The sequence below is a fragment of the Nipponia nippon genome, unplaced genomic scaffold (assembly GCF_047370975.1).
Source record: "Nipponia nippon isolate SJK-2023a ecotype South Korea unplaced genomic scaffold, ASM4737097v1 scaffold_23, whole genome shotgun sequence".
NCBI classification, from domain to species: domain Eukaryota; kingdom Metazoa; phylum Chordata; class Aves; order Pelecaniformes; family Threskiornithidae; genus Nipponia; species Nipponia nippon.
This window is the reverse complement of record NW_028262340.1, coordinates 4491548-4506575: the sequence shown is the minus strand read 5'-3', so window position 1 is coordinate 4506575 and position 15028 is coordinate 4491548. Positions and strand designations below refer to the sequence as shown.

The following is a 15028-nucleotide window of genomic DNA, read 5'->3' as shown; positions in this document are numbered from 1 at the left end:
AACACACTCGCATTGTGTCATAAGCCTCAGGTATGCTGGGTTTAACAAGAGTACCTGATTATCAACGCCAGGGGAAAACTGGACTGGTTTGGTTTAGTGCCGAATCGGGAGGAGGCAAGCTGCACGTGCAATTTTTGTTTATCTCGACTCAAAGCACGGGAAGGGATTCCTGCTTCTGCCTGTCCGTAACTGCTGTAAGCAGCAGCAGTGACAGCAGGCGGTGGGGAAACTTCTGCATTTGCAAGGACTCATTTTTACAAGCTGCTGAGAAATTCCTTGAAGTGCTGAGTTTAAGGGGGTTGTCGCTGCTTGGGACTTTGCAGGGTGGTAAAAGCTGTGCACACATTAGACAAAGGCTCGGAAGAGTTGTTCCTCCTCCTCCTCCTCTGGTAGAAAAGGCTGATGGGGCTCTTCATGCTGAAGTCACTGAACTGTAGTCTTGCTGCCTAGCAAAATGTGGAAGCATTTCATGCCAAGTGTTGATACGCTGTACTCAGTATTGACTAGGGACCTTTTAGAAACATTCAGTATAACATAATAGACTAATTCATTAGCACCCCATGGGTCTCGTACTGTAGAAGCTGAAGCACATGCATTGCAAGCTAGGAAAACATTGCCTTAAGGAATGACAGATTAAAATATCTTTCCCATGATATAACTGTTATTTCAGGAAAGTGGCATTAATTGTGATTGCTTATCTATTAATTTATTATAATTCTTCTTTTCCCACCTCCAGGCTGTACCTACACATGAAATGTACTCTAGGCTCAGCTGGGGCTGATTAATAGGAGGTTATCTGGGAAATGCTTAAAGCTGCCTGGAATAGATAATGGCAGCAGGGGTAATTAAAATGTCTTTTGCATTTGAAAAATAAATTTTGCAGTTTTTAAGGGTTAGTTTAGTCTGATTCTTTCCTAAAGGCAAAAAGATAAACTGGATTTTGAAAACCACACAAAATTCATCAGTATACTAGACAATAGCATCCTAAATGCAAACAAAAGTGGCACGCCAAAAAACCCAAACCAAAATGCCTCCTGGAGTCAGAGAAGAACTGGCCCATGTTTAATGAGAGTGGAGTTAATTTCAAGCTGAGTTCTTCTCATGCAAAATAAACCTGCAGTACTGAACTATTGACCACAGCAGGGCTGCTCCTGGCTTTAAGGGAGACCTAGGGGAACACACAGACACACATACCCGGTTCTTGCTGCAGCTCGGTCCCATCAAATCCTGTCTGCGGGACTACAACCTTGCAAATTCACACATATGCTCATCTTCCAGTGTGTGGGTAGCTACACTGAAATAAAAATGACTGGGAGGGGAAATAAAACCAGAACCTACATCTGTGCAAAGCCAGAGCAGCTCCAAAGGATGAGCCAGTCCAAAAGCAGTGAAAGAAAAGACCGACGTCTCTCAGAATGGGCACCTGGGCAGTGCTGCGGTTGCAGAGATGTTACAACCAAATCATTGTGGTCTGATTCTAACCTGAAGCTAAGTCTAGCCCTGCTCTCACCATCTGTTAGGGTACCAGACATCCTTTTCCCTTGCTTTTCCCACCCCACCGTTTTAGTGCTGTGCAGCTGGGCGATGCCTGCTCAGGACAGGACACCCAGCCCGCTCTCCTGCTGCTGAGACTAGCTCCTCACTTTCCATTCCAGCTCAGCAGTGAGTGTAAAAGGTGTTTGCACAGATTAGATACTTTACCAGAGTGGTGAAGATGAAGTGGTAGTATTCTGTCATCATTCCCATTGCCATGGCCTTGAGGAGAGTAGGGAAAGGAGGTTAGTAAGAGTGGATACAAGAATATAACAACAGTCATGCAACATAAACCTCTAAAGAGCTGATCTGGTAAATGCAGCAGGAGGCAGACCCAGAAACACAGAGGCTGGATTCTGGATCAATCCTGTGAAGCAGTTAAGCATGTGCTTAGCCAGCAAGAGGCATGTGCTTAAGTGCTGAGCTGAACTGTCGTCCTCAAACCTTTCTGAAACGGCAGCAAAGCCTCGGTGTCCAGCTCCTGCGGAGGCTGGTGGCATTTCTGGGTGTTGCTGTGCCACAGAAAGCCGGGACACCAGCTATGGCACACCGCCGTGCTCACGGGTCACGCACGGTGCAAAATCTGCCAGGGATGCAGGCTTGCTTCTAATGGCACAACTGGGAGAAAGGGGGTTGCCTTTCCTTCTCAGATACCAAACAACCAGCAACCTTATATAAACCTGTGCAGAATGACCATAAAGCAGCCTGTTCTTTTGGTTACAAGTCCATGTATTGGCTAAGAAGCTAAGTAAAAGGCTTTTTATTTCTTACATGTGTATTTATGGTGCTCTGCATCCCCTCCCCTTCAGTGCCCGTTCGTATAACGTGTACCGGTAGCTCTTGTCTGCGGGTCCCTCCTTCCTGCATACAGCAGCCAGATTCTAACGTAGTGCCTGGTTTATAAATGGGTCAGTGAAAGTACAGGCACAGGGATGGGGAGCAGGAGCATCTCCCGTCCCTCAGCCCTTGGAGATCGTGGTCTGGACCCGAGGGCTCTTGGCCAGCCCAGGCTGTAGGTTGGCCAGCCCCGACACGAAGGATGGTTCGTGCAGATTGCTGGGATTTGCATAGCTGAGCAGCGGAGAGAACATGCTGTTCCGTGAGGTTTGTCAGAGAATGACTGCGGGCCGAAGGGACCTCGGCTGGATGACCTTGCCCAGGCCCTGCACCACACAAGGGGGCTGTGTTTCTGTCTATGAGAGCGGTCACCTTGAAGTTGGTGGCTGGCTAAAAGAAAGAGATACCCATGGTTTTGACTGTGATGCTGACTCTGTGAGCGTGTTTTCTGGAGAAAACACATGCAAGAGCCCTTTAAAATACCCACCGATGGGAAAGTGACTTCAAGTCCCCCCAGGAAATGTTTGCTGCTTTGGTTTTTGCTAAAATTAAGAGGGCAGAATTTAGCTCCGAGGAAGGAAGTGGCAGTTTGAAAGAAGTGAGATGTCAAAAAGCAAGGGAAAAGGAAAGGGTCTAGATTACAAGCCTGGATATTGTAACGCTAGAGTGTGACTTTGTCCCCTGCTTTCTGGCCTGGAAGTACCTTTCAGCAAGCCTGGCAGCTGTCTCTGTGCAGCAGCGTGCCGTCCCGTCCCCCTCCTCCCTGCCTGGGCTGCGGGGCTGCGTCGCAGCTCTCTGCTGACCTGCACACCCAGGTGCAAAGAGCTGGAGCAGGGAACACCACCTCAGTATGTGAAGCATCTCTCAGATGATGTGAAACCAATCGAGAGTAAATCATAAGATCCCAGTTCAGATTCTACAGCTGGATCAGTGGTCGATGAAGAGTCCAGACCTGCTGTAAGAAGCAAGCCCCAGCTTTCCAGTACTTGCAGCCTGTGTGCAGGATACATCTGGGTTTGTGGGGAAACGAATAAATGATAAACCTGGTGGATAAGCTACAGGCAATCACCAGGATGAGAATGGGAGCTCCATTGGAGTAAAGACAGGCACATCTGTGCGCTGCAGAGTGCAGCAACTGTTCAGAGACAGCTGCCAAGGAGAAGAGAGAAGCTGGGAAGCCAGAGAACAGATGCAAAGCGTGAACAAGCGACCAAAAATGAGCAAGGGCAGAGAAGCTGGGGAGGGATGGGAAGGCCTCACGAGCAGGCCTAGCTCTGTCATAGGTTTCTACAATGATTTGTTTGTCCAAGAGGGTAAAATAATGAACGGTTTAATATCTCAGTCGCTCCAAGGAACCCAGACTGGAGCAGTATGTGGCAATGTCATCTGTGCGTCTTTGTGCCAGCTCTTGTGTTATTATTCATGGATTACTAATCCATGGCGGTTTTTTACTAATCCAATTCAAAAATACTGCCCAGATTATAAGTGAAGTGTCTCGCTACTCGTGTGCTGTGGGAGCGTGTTACCTTCAATAACCTGGGAGCAAGATCTGGGCTGGCTTGGTGCTGTGTGCTTAGTCAGAGCTACTTTAGCGAACGTAGGCGCTAGCAGCTCAAACCACTTTATGTTACCTAAAGATGCGCAGTTAAAATCAGTACCCAGCGGTGGCAATTTCAGCACGAGTCTTGAGAGAACCTTTTCTGCATCCCTCGGTGCTGCCCTGGGGTGGGCAGCGCAGCCGAGGGGCTCCAGGGACCTTGCCTGGTCGGAGCAAACGCCAGAGGCCAAACGTCTGCAAAGCTAACTGGTGTAGTTACCAAAATGTTACGAAAGCCAAATAGCAGCAATACTGTATGAACGTTATTGCTTCCGGGACAAAGAGAAGGCTGGGCCATGCTTCCCTGGCTTTTTTGCAGTCCAGGTTTTTTTCTGTGTGTTGTTCTTCTAACACAAAGCAGGCTCCCCTCTTCCAGGAGAAGGTTTTGGCTGTACCCAGCTCGTATGTCCCGTAAACGTGCAAAGCAGAGCGTGAGGAGGGCAGTGTGGAGTAGGGATTGGGAAGCCTGTTTTTCTGTCCCATCCTATGGAAAAGAAAAAGGCTGTTTCACAAGTGAAGGTGGCACCTCTAGACGTGCGTTTCCTGATACGGGTAGAAAAGTTAGGAAAAGATGAGCTTTCTGAGCTTCCGAATTCTTCAGCAAATATGAGTGCCAACAGTGAGAGAGACACAAGGGTCGCGGTGTGCACCGCTCAGAGCCTCCCCGGTGTTACGCACCCGAGCGTACAAGCCTTCAGAGAGGTTTGGGTTTGTGCACCTTCCCAAACTCTGAAAATATTTAACATTTTTTTCCTGAGTAAAAATACAGTATAGAATATTGCTAAGCTGAAATCCATGGCTTTGGGTCCTGAAAAAACCAACACACACACAAAACCAGCCAGAAGGACTTAGAAAGACTTCTTTCTCCCTAGTCCCCCCTCTCCTCCATCTTCCTCACTCTGCACTCACAGTGCTGAGCAGAGCAGATGGCACAACACGCTATAATAAACTGCATAATAAGAGAACAGCACCAAACACAGCCAGCATGTTAAAATAATAGGCCGGAGACAATGAGTCCCTTATATTGTTTTCTTTAATAATCCCTCCCAGGCTTTCTGATTTCTCTGAGCACTTCCCTTCATTTTGCATCAAGCGGGCTGCAAAAGACGTCTCTTTCCATGTGCTTGCTTTCTCAGCCCTTCAGGGGATTTATTTAATCTATGTGGTAGCGTCTTGCTGGGCTGATATGAGCAACACTTCCACCAGCTGGTTTTTAGCATTCTTTGTAAGAGCGTTTTCCTCTGCCTCATATTGACCCTGAAACCTAAAGGTACTTGGAAATGGGGAGGAGCTGGGGTGAGCAGCAAACCTTCTGGTCTGTGAAAAACACCAGTGGAGGAACTCAAAGAGAAAGGAGAGAGACCAAATGAATGGAAAATCACTGACATCTGGCTTGAAGTCCAAGAACTGCACACAGTGCTCATGAAGGGACAGAGGACGCCGTCCCTCCCCGGCTGGTCCCGTCCTGGCTGCTTGCAGTGAGGCGCAGGACTGCGTGCGCAACGTGAAAATAGCTAACCAAAACGAAGCGTTTTGGACCCGGCCCTGTATGGGATGTATTCACAAACCTGGGGGCATGAAGCAGTACAGAAGGGAAAGAAGATATTTAAAATCGGCAAGCATGAAAAGCTCGTCCAGGGCTAAATGAGCAGTGACAGAAGTGGCCCAGAGCACAGTCCTGCCTGCTGCCCTGGCTGAGAGAGAAGCGAACGCTGCTCCAGACGGCGGCGGGCGGAGGGCAGAGGGCCGGGGCTGCGCAGCCGCAGACAGGAGCGGGACAACAGCCTGGTCTCAGCGCTGCACTCGCTGCAGACGCTTGGCATTTTCTCTTCCCGTACCATTTGTTCATTATTACCGACAGTCGCTTTTTGATACTTCCAGTTTTTTCAGTGAAAACTACATTTTCAGTGGAAATCCAATAGTATTCTTGAAAAATGTACATGTTGTATCTTTTAGTGTAGCTGTGGATTGTGGACAGAGGGAAAGCTGCAGGTCTGCACGCCTATCCGCGGGGCTCTCCCTGCAGTACGGCCACCCCGTATGCATGGGTCCCTTGGTGGCCACTTTTGCTTCGCCCCCCATCGCTCCCCGCTCACCTGCTTGAGGATCTGAGCCGCCATCAGGTGGCTGCAGTCGAAGATGATGCGGAATTCCCTGCCCCGCTTCATCTCCTTCAGCAGCGGCCGGGCATCGTCGGTGTCCAGCGGGAGCTGGCGGATTTTCAGCCGGATATTGTACCTTGACGGGGCCATGATGAGCTCTTGCAGCCGTATAAGGCCTTCAGGCATTGCACAAAGACAAACCCACAGTGTTACAGGAAAGTCTGCCTTTGCCCTGCAGGCTGGGTATCACAGCAAGTTATTTCTTCCTATATTATTTTATGGAATGCAATCAAGACTTTCCTCCCTCCCTCAAATGGCCATTGCTAAAGTCATATCAAAGCCAAGGTGTCATGTGCCAATCATTAAACCCCCAGGTATTTCCAGAGCAGTTGTTCTAAGGCAGAATCACTTTTCCTGGTGTTTTCCTGCTGCCCCTGCATCCAGCTACGGTAGAGCTGGGGTCCCTGCACTAGGTAGGAAGAGGAGAATAGCAGATTGGTCCTAAACTTTGACATCTCTGGGATCACGACAGTTTTTCTTAAGCAGATATGCCCTTGAGAAAGGACAGAATGTGATAATCAGCTCTACAACAAATTAAAATCTGCAGTATTCACCATGCACAACAGCAAAAGAAAAAAAGCTTAGATTTATGAATAGCGTACTTCATAATGGTCACTTAATCACAACTTGTAACTTTCTTACGACCCTTAGAATTAATTTCTTTTTTATGCGGAAGGTACAAAGCTATGCTGGATGCAGCTGAGCAGGAATTATTGGTATCTAATGTTGCAAGAAGAAATTCAGCAGATGCCTATTGCAAGGAGGAAAAGAGAAGCGCGTCCCTCTGCATAGTGGAAGAAATACATTAGAATACGCCACGAAGGGAACATACTGTGACCCACATTTGCAAAACAGGAATGTCAAACTGTGTTCTCATCAGCCCTCCCCTAAAGAAACCATTTGGTTTAGTGGAATTAGGTTGGACAGGCTATCCAATGTGTCTTTTGTTTTGGGGGGTTTTTTAATCTATAGTGCTATGCAGTGCTTTGCTTTGTTTAACCGTCAACAGCTTTCTTTATGTGAAAAACTTTGTCAGCTATGCTTTATAGAATTAGCCAGAAAACAAAACAACTTTCCAGAACTGCTTTTGCCTTTAGCTGGGAAACTGCACCCTCAATGGCAGCCACAGACCAAGGTCTTTGCTTGTGTAGATGGGCACCGCGGTGCCAAACACAGCCGAGCTGAGCCAGATCACACCAGCGGACTATTAATCCTCCCCTGGACCCGCTGTCAGCTGGGGTGGTGCTGAGGGTTCCCCGCTTCCTAAGCGCTTTGTGAATGAAATGCTTCAGAAAGGATCCCGGGGCCGTCTACATCGCTCGCCTGAGTGCTTGGGAACCGGTGCGTCCCCTGCACTGGGTGTCGTTTCGCTCCTAAAAGGGTTCATTAGAAAAGTTCCTAAATGGGATCCACAACAAAAAACCTCCTGGATTCCTGCTTTCAAGCCCCTCCTTTACCTACCTGTACTGTCATCGTAAACCACAGTGGCTGACCTCCATTTCAAATACTGCACAAGGTCCAGAATGGCATGGCTAAGAGAAGCATAGTCGGGATACAGGTTGACATAGAAAGTGTCCTTGTTATCCAAAGGGTGATGCTTCCATCGAAGTTGTATGTGGGGGACTTCCAGGGCATTGCAAATAGACTGGACGGCATTGGTACAGGAGCCTTGGGAAGGTCCGAATATTGCTACGACCCCCAGAGCGAGCTGGTCACAGGCTGGAAAAGGAAGGGAAGGGCAGGACGGTGTCAGAAAAGCACGGGGCAGCTCCGCGGGAGGGTGAGCGTCGGGGCAGCCTCCTCGCCCCGCCTGGCAGGGCGGCCGCCGGGGCACAAACCTCCTTCTGACCTGGGCCATGGAGCAGTGGACGGACAGAGAAGCTTCGGGGCACTAACAGCAGCACAGACAGTAGGGAATTACGACAGTGAAGAGAGGCGGAGCGGGAATTATGGCAGGCGGGGGTCTGGACCAGTGGTTAGAGGCACAGGGGTGTTTCCAGAGGAGGGAATAATGGCTGCAGTGTGTTAGAAATGGCTGAGCCTCCAGACTTGTGGAAGAAATACCCAGAGATGATCAGAATTGCCCTGACAAATGCATTTTTCATTTTTTTTTTTTTCCCTGCAAAATAATGCTTTTCATAGCTTTGTTCAAGCTTTCACTATGAAATTAAAACAAAACAACTGCATTTGGGGCTGCATTTTGGGGAGGGGGAAGGATAAATTTTTCAGAGGAACAGATTATTTCTCAACTGCTTCTGCAGCTCCTTCCAAACTGAACGCTAACACCACTATCAGCAGGAGCTCTGTGATGGCTACACGTCATTAAAAGATTTTGGGAAAGCCACTGCTTCCAGCCCGAGAGGGGCAGGAACGCGGGCAGCAGCTGAGGCACCCGGCTCCCCCCAGACGTGCGCACGCCCCTGGTGTGGGTCCCGCGCGTTCTGCTCCTGTCCCAACACTCGGTGCAGCCGACCTGGGTGCTCCCAGGAGCCCGGCGCAGAGCAGTGTCAGGCAGAGCTCCGAGGAAACCTCCACATCAAAACAGTCTTAAAAAGGGACGGCCGGGGCCAGTGAACTCGCCCGTGAGCAGATATCCCCTCTCTCCGGGGATGCCCCTCGTACAACCGCGAGCTCAGGCCGCGGGTTTCATTTCTCCCAAACCAGAAGCAATCTCAACAAGCCCTCAGGTCATCAGCCCCACAGCCTTTGCTGTGCACTCCCGTTTCTTCCCTCCCCTTCAGTAATTCAAGTGGGCTGCTGTTAACTGATAATAAAAAATGACTGTCTGTTAGGAAGAGAACAGAATTTCTACACTAGGGATGTTAAAACTGCCAGGGATACACTCAAATAAACAAAGGCATGGCCTACAGACCTTCACTCAGGATTAGAAGCAAACACTGAAAGGAGTTTTGTGAGGTTTGCAGAGGGAAAAAAGAATAGTTGTTCCCCTTACATTAAAATGCCTCTGGAAGGTCAGCTCCTGGAGGCCGCCTAATCTCAATGACTGAGGAGAGCAGGACAAAAAGAGCTGCTGGGTCTCAAGCCAAACCATGCCTGTTTCTTAATGAATAAATGCCCACAAAGCTGCTAAGTGTGCTGTGCTCTTACCTTTCTTAGTTGCTTCAAAGCTGTCGTGGAAGTGTATCCTCTGAATGTCGTAGGTTAGTGTTGTGTTAGGCAACAAAGTTCTGTTTCTATTAATAATATTGGCGGAAAATCTAAAGGCTTGCTCCTCAGCACTCATCACCTGGGTATTGGGGCCATCTGCATACTCGAAGATTCCTCCTGCAAGACAAGACAAAACCAGCATTAAGCCACATAAGGTTTGATTCATAACCTTATGTAGCAAGGACGAGAAATCTCTTGGACAGAGCTGTGACGTTTGCGGGCTGAACAAGGCTTGCTCCCAGGACATTTCCTGGAGTGGAATAAAGACATGAAAACATTTGGGTTTTTGTTACATGCTGGTGCATGAAAGTGTTCAGAATGCCAGCTTTGCAGGGCAACAGGGAACAAATTTAAAGCCTTTGAATATTTTTATGAGACAGATGAGTGGCTTCCCATAAAACTTTAGGACCAGACCTCGGGAAGTGCGGACAGGCTTATTGCTCAGCCGCAGAGGTGCTCCAGGTTTGTGCTCTGAGGAGTTACTGCGGCACGAAGCCCTCCGCCCCGCGCCGCGCTGGACCCCTCCCTGCCTTGTCCACCCATCTCCAAGTCCTCACGCAGGAGGCAGGCAGTGCGGCACTGCTGCTTGCTATTTTTAGTGCCCTTCTCATCTTTTATTGTTCCTCACATTTAGTTATCCAAGTTCTTAGTTCAGACCAGCAGAGACGTCTGAATTTGCCTACCCTACAGCTTATCTGCTCAATAATGCACATCTGGAATGCATGCTTTCCCGTGTTCAGAAGTTGTTAATGCCATTACACCTCCCCAAGGGCAGCAAGCTCATGTCGCAGTATCGCTGGGCTTCCTGGCTCTGTATCTGTGAGTCTTGTCCTCAGTTCCCCACTGACAGCCACTCTAATTGAAGTGACTCAGCGCAGGCGTAAATTACGAAATTGCGTGTCCTTGTCTCTGAGCTGTAGGCACTGTCCTGCGCCCCTTACAGAACCGCGGAAAGACACATAAACCCTGCTCTATCTTATTAAAAAGTAAACCAAAATAATTAATGGGTGAATGAGATAAGCAAGTGCAATTGGTAACAGATGGTCTCTGGGTTCATTAGCAGAAGGAAAATCTTCCTGTTCCATTTAAGGTAGACCTAAAATGTTTTGTTATAGACAACAGATGTCTACTCAGCCCTCCTAGTTTTCAAGCAACTGCATGAATCCTCCTCCAGGAGCCAGAACACATTATCTATAATTTTTGTGGCAATTTGGTGTAAGCCAAGAGTGCCACTTTGGCAAGAGCCAAGCTGACGTTTCTGTTGACAGCCATGCTCTGGGCGTCCTCCCCAGGACCTGCCAAAGGCAGGGGCTGAGCGAACCTGAGCGATGCTTGGAGACCCTCACAGCAAGGGTGCAAGGGAAGCTGCACAAGGCCTCTGACTTTTCTGCTCCCCACGGTCCTGGCAAGTCACTTCCCTCCTCCTGCAGGGTTCGTGCATCTGGGTCCCCAGTTGTGAAGTGAGTGTGGTAATTAATTTACATGCGTAAACATCCAAAAATGTTTGAGCCATTCACTGCGTGTCTCTGGTAGAAAAAAATATTACTGATCTCAGTACTAACTTGGGAAATAGGGGGAAGAATAAAGAAAAAGAAGCTGAATTTTCATTCTGGAGACCCATTTCAGTCCCATGCGATCTTCAAGCAAGTCAGTTATGAGGAGGTTTTCAATCTAGAATGCCTAGCAGTGTAGGCAGGAGCCTAGCAATATTGTGCAAGTGCCTCCTTCTCACAGGATTATGCCAAAACATTTGGTTATTGACCGGTGCAAGGAAAATTATTCATCCATATCAAAGTTTGCACGTGCTGGTAGCTCAATCTAAGTTTCTTAGGGCGGAGAAAGTTCATGCACAATACTACAGCACAAACAATAAACAAAACTAAAGTGAGCATGAGATTCATCCCTGTCTTTCTGTTCAAGGCTTTACTGTCCAGAACATTTTAGCAAAGGATTTTTTGTTTTCTAGCATCACCCTGAAGCAATAACTGGGTTCATGTTACATGGATTATCAACTAGCTGACATTAGGCTTCCTCCTAGCCCAGAGCTTTCAGGGTTGCTTTGGAGCATGTCTTATTATGATAGAAGGACTGGGTATGTGGATTATTGGTGTTTGATCTCAAATAAATTCACGTTCCAGACATCCAACTGGATATAATAGGCTTTTTGACAGAAAAGCATTTTCTGTGCAGCCGCTCAAAACCTTGAATTTAGTGCCAGGCAATGAGAAAGCAGACAGGCAGAAGTAATGTAGTTCTGGTTATACTGCTGGATGCTGAATACATTGGGACAATGTGAAATCTCCTGCGGTTGCTAAGGTGTTGAAGAGCAGCCACCACATGCAACAGCCTGCTCTCTCCTCAGAAACCCGGGGGACGGAGAGCGTCTGACGGCAGATCTGCGCCGCAGCCGGGCGCGCTGAGCGCAGCCCCGGCCCTCCGGCAGCGCCTCCCCGCTCCCGGAGATCGCGCGCTGCCGTCCCTCTTGGCTTGCGTGCCTCTCCTTCAGAGATGTTCATCCCGATCATTATTTAAAGAGCCTAATAACCGGCTTGAAACAGCTGATTAATGCATAATCTTCATCATGATTACATAGCATAACTGGCATTAATTTGAAAAGCCAGCTAATTATGAAAATAATTGTTGCAGCTTTTTCATTTGAGCAAAATGGAGAATATCAGCTTATGATACTGAGAGAATGAGGGATGTGACATCAGCTGGCTGATCACCGGGCTGGGGGGGACCCCATGCGTCCCCGCAACCCTCAACGGGACAGATGAAGCAATACAAAGCTGGGCAATCTGCTGCAAAGTGTTTGGACAAACAAACTTGGTCAGCTCTGCCTGTGCTCCCCAGAGAGAGTGATCGCATGTGGGTCTTACGGCAGGAACCTCGCTGTGACTTTACTCTTATAAAAATATAGAAAGTCAATGGCTATAAAAAGTCAACAACAAAACAGTTGCCACTTTTATATATGACCTATAAACGAGTTTCATCTGAGATAGTAAAACTAAAGGTCCTCTAGTGTTGCTGTCTGTCTCTAAACCATTTCTGCTTCCACCCTATTTTTTACGATATTTCAAATGTCTTGGAGATTAATTGATGCTGCTCACCTGACCTGGTACTAATGACCCTTTCCCAGTATTGCCTCTGTCTGTCCAGGTCCCAGCTTCCCCTTCCTTCTTTCTTTACCTCCCGTAGCTTTGCAGACAGATAAAAGACGGCCGTGCTGAGGCCTGTCACGATTTGCGACGTCCGCCTGATGTTCACGGGAGTATTCGCTGCCAAATTTATCCAGGCTGGGACTGCGCCGTTTCCTTGCCCAGTCAATACAGCCCACAGACTCCCTACTGCAACGCCACGTGTTGTTCAACACACGCTGAGGTTTAACAACTTCAGGTTGCGTTTGTTTGCTTCTCTCTTTCTCCCCGAAAACCTTTTTATGCCATGTTTGCACGGCAATGGGATCCGGGTCTGGCAGTCAGCCGGGTAGGAGATGCCTCAGCACAAACTGTCGGTACCTTCTCAGGCAGGACGGGATCAAACGCTATCAACTGTTATCACTTTTACATAGTTTTTGATGGAGTCATCCGTTATTACATCTGACTTCTTAGATTTTAAATTTCAATCACCATGCAGGTTAAATAATTATTCAGTTGTCTTTTACCTTTAAAGCAGGCTAATTGCTCTCCAGAGAATGTCAATCAGCAAATGAGAAAACACAGTAATTAGAATCAACTTCCCATCTTATTATTTTATATTATTTTATTTGATGACCACTGATGTTGCTGCTGAGGTGGGGAGGTTTAAACATTCAAAATGAGAATCCAAAGCAAGCGCCTGAAACTCTTATTTTAGATCTAGGCCAGCAGAGCAATAGTAGGGCCAGGCCACGGGAAGGAGGCTGGCACTGCCCGTGAAGGGAGGTTTAGCTGCAAAACACAGAGGATCTCACTCGAACTGAGTAGCAGAAAATTAGCCGCTCTGTTCAGGGTAAAATCCGGATCCCACGAAATCCCCGAAATCCCACTGCTGTCAATCAAAACAGGCCCAAGTCTGTCTGCATCAAGCAGAGACGCTGCACTGCTCCCATCTCCAGAGGATGATGCTGGAAGACCTCTGGAACGGCCCCAGGAGGGAGCCAGAAAGCAGCCTGGTCAATGGGATGGGAATCCTTTTCCAGTGCTTTGTCTTATCCTGAGCTGTGGCTGCGCAGGCTGAATGCAGTCGGAGTTATTTTTAGCTTTGTCGAAAGCTAAGTCAAGAAAGTCAGAGTATTTTAGGTTTTCACTTTCTCCCCTCTTCCCCTTTTTAACAAAACAAACAGCTTCATTCTCAGAAAGAAAATTCCAACAGCCCTCAGTGTGTGGTGTGATCTCTTATCTTTTACTCCTTATAAAATCACTGAGTTACTTAGCTTTGAAGAACAACTATTTCTGATAACACTTTTCTCTCCCCCGCTGACAGTGTTGTTAACACATTTAGACAGCTTTCTGACAGTCTCTTTCCATGTGACATCCTGGAAGAAATACTTGTTTTGAAATAGGTCTTACTGAGGATGGAGCCAGCCTGAGCTCCTCCAGGGACGCGAGAGCTCCTGCCTCCGTCTCACAGACCTCTCGTGCCCCAAGATCTGTGGTTTATGTATTGTTTTCTCTGAGGTCACACAACGTCTGTCTTGTTGAACAGCAGGGCTGGCTGGGGCAAGGCAATTTGTCCTCTTCTGATGGGCTCTGCTGCGGGGACAGTGTTAGCAAACGGGCCGATCAGGACCAGTACGCACCATTTAGTGCCGGTTCCTCCAGGACGCCGCTCGGCGGGTCCCCGAGGCAGGAGGATGGGAGACCCCTTCCTCGCAAGACGTGCCTCCCCCGGGAGGGCTTTGAGAAGTGGTGCTTCTGCTTATCTGACCAGTCCAGGGGAGAGAATTTCACTGTCATGGTCCAGGTCCCTCCAGGGCCGGTGTTTATACCGATAAGAGAAATGCGATAACACTGGCGGGAAGTAAAAGAAAGTTCTCAGGAGCATGAGGTTGTGCACTGGGAATGGAGCTAAAACTCCCAGAGGCTGCCCATCAGCATGGGATGGTTACAGTCTCAAATGCAATAATACTGAATGCAGTGAAAGCAGCAAAATGCAGAAGGCAATAAATATCGCCAAAAAAAACCAATGACAGATACGTTCACAAGAAATCTCTCCTTGCACTTTCCCCCAAGGAGCTGCTACTATAAAATGCTCCACAAGTAAATGCAGCTGAAGGTGGAATTCGTCCCTTGTTCAGCCAGGCACTGAGTGGAGCCCCTGTATCTGATGTCGATGCAGCTGGTGTTCTCCAAACAGAAATAAAATCATCCTACAAAGTGAGGAGTGAGGAAGGCAGTGCCGAGGAATGTTGGGGGCTCCCACCCTTCAGCACCTACTCAGTCGAGAGCCCTTTTTACTGCCTGGGAAGTCCTTGCACCCCAGAGATGCGCAGTGGAGCCCTCTGCCCTGATCGTCCACGGGCTCCCGTCGGACTGTACGTGTCAGACGGCAGCAGCCCGGGATGTACTCCCTGCGGCAGGACCATGGATGGGCTCAGTGCAAAGGCAGTAAACAGAACTTGCAAACTTATTGAAACAAACCTTCTGGGAAGGAGCTGAAAATAGTTTCTTAGGTCCATCAATGGCTTTCTGATTTTGACAGAACAACGGAGCAGCAGGATCTGAGTTCCTGTCCCCTTAAACTGCTGCTG

At 48.3% G+C, this 15028-nt stretch overlaps 1 protein-coding gene across 1 annotated transcript in view; it reads right to left on the bottom strand.

The window, feature by feature from the left end:
• The window catches only part of GRIK3 (glutamate ionotropic receptor kainate type subunit 3), a 122036-nt gene that overhangs the window by 45464 nt on the left and 61544 nt on the right, over positions 1-15028 (bottom strand). Inside the window, exons 2-5 of the mRNA XM_087760817.1 lie at positions 9238-9414; positions 7591-7848; positions 6064-6245; positions 1702-1755 (exon numbers count right to left, since the gene is read on the bottom strand). Coding sequence (XP_087616943.1) covers positions 1702-1755; positions 6064-6245; positions 7591-7848; positions 9238-9414 — 671 coding nt within the window. The remainder of the gene's footprint in view (positions 1-1701; positions 1756-6063; positions 6246-7590; positions 7849-9237; positions 9415-15028) is intronic.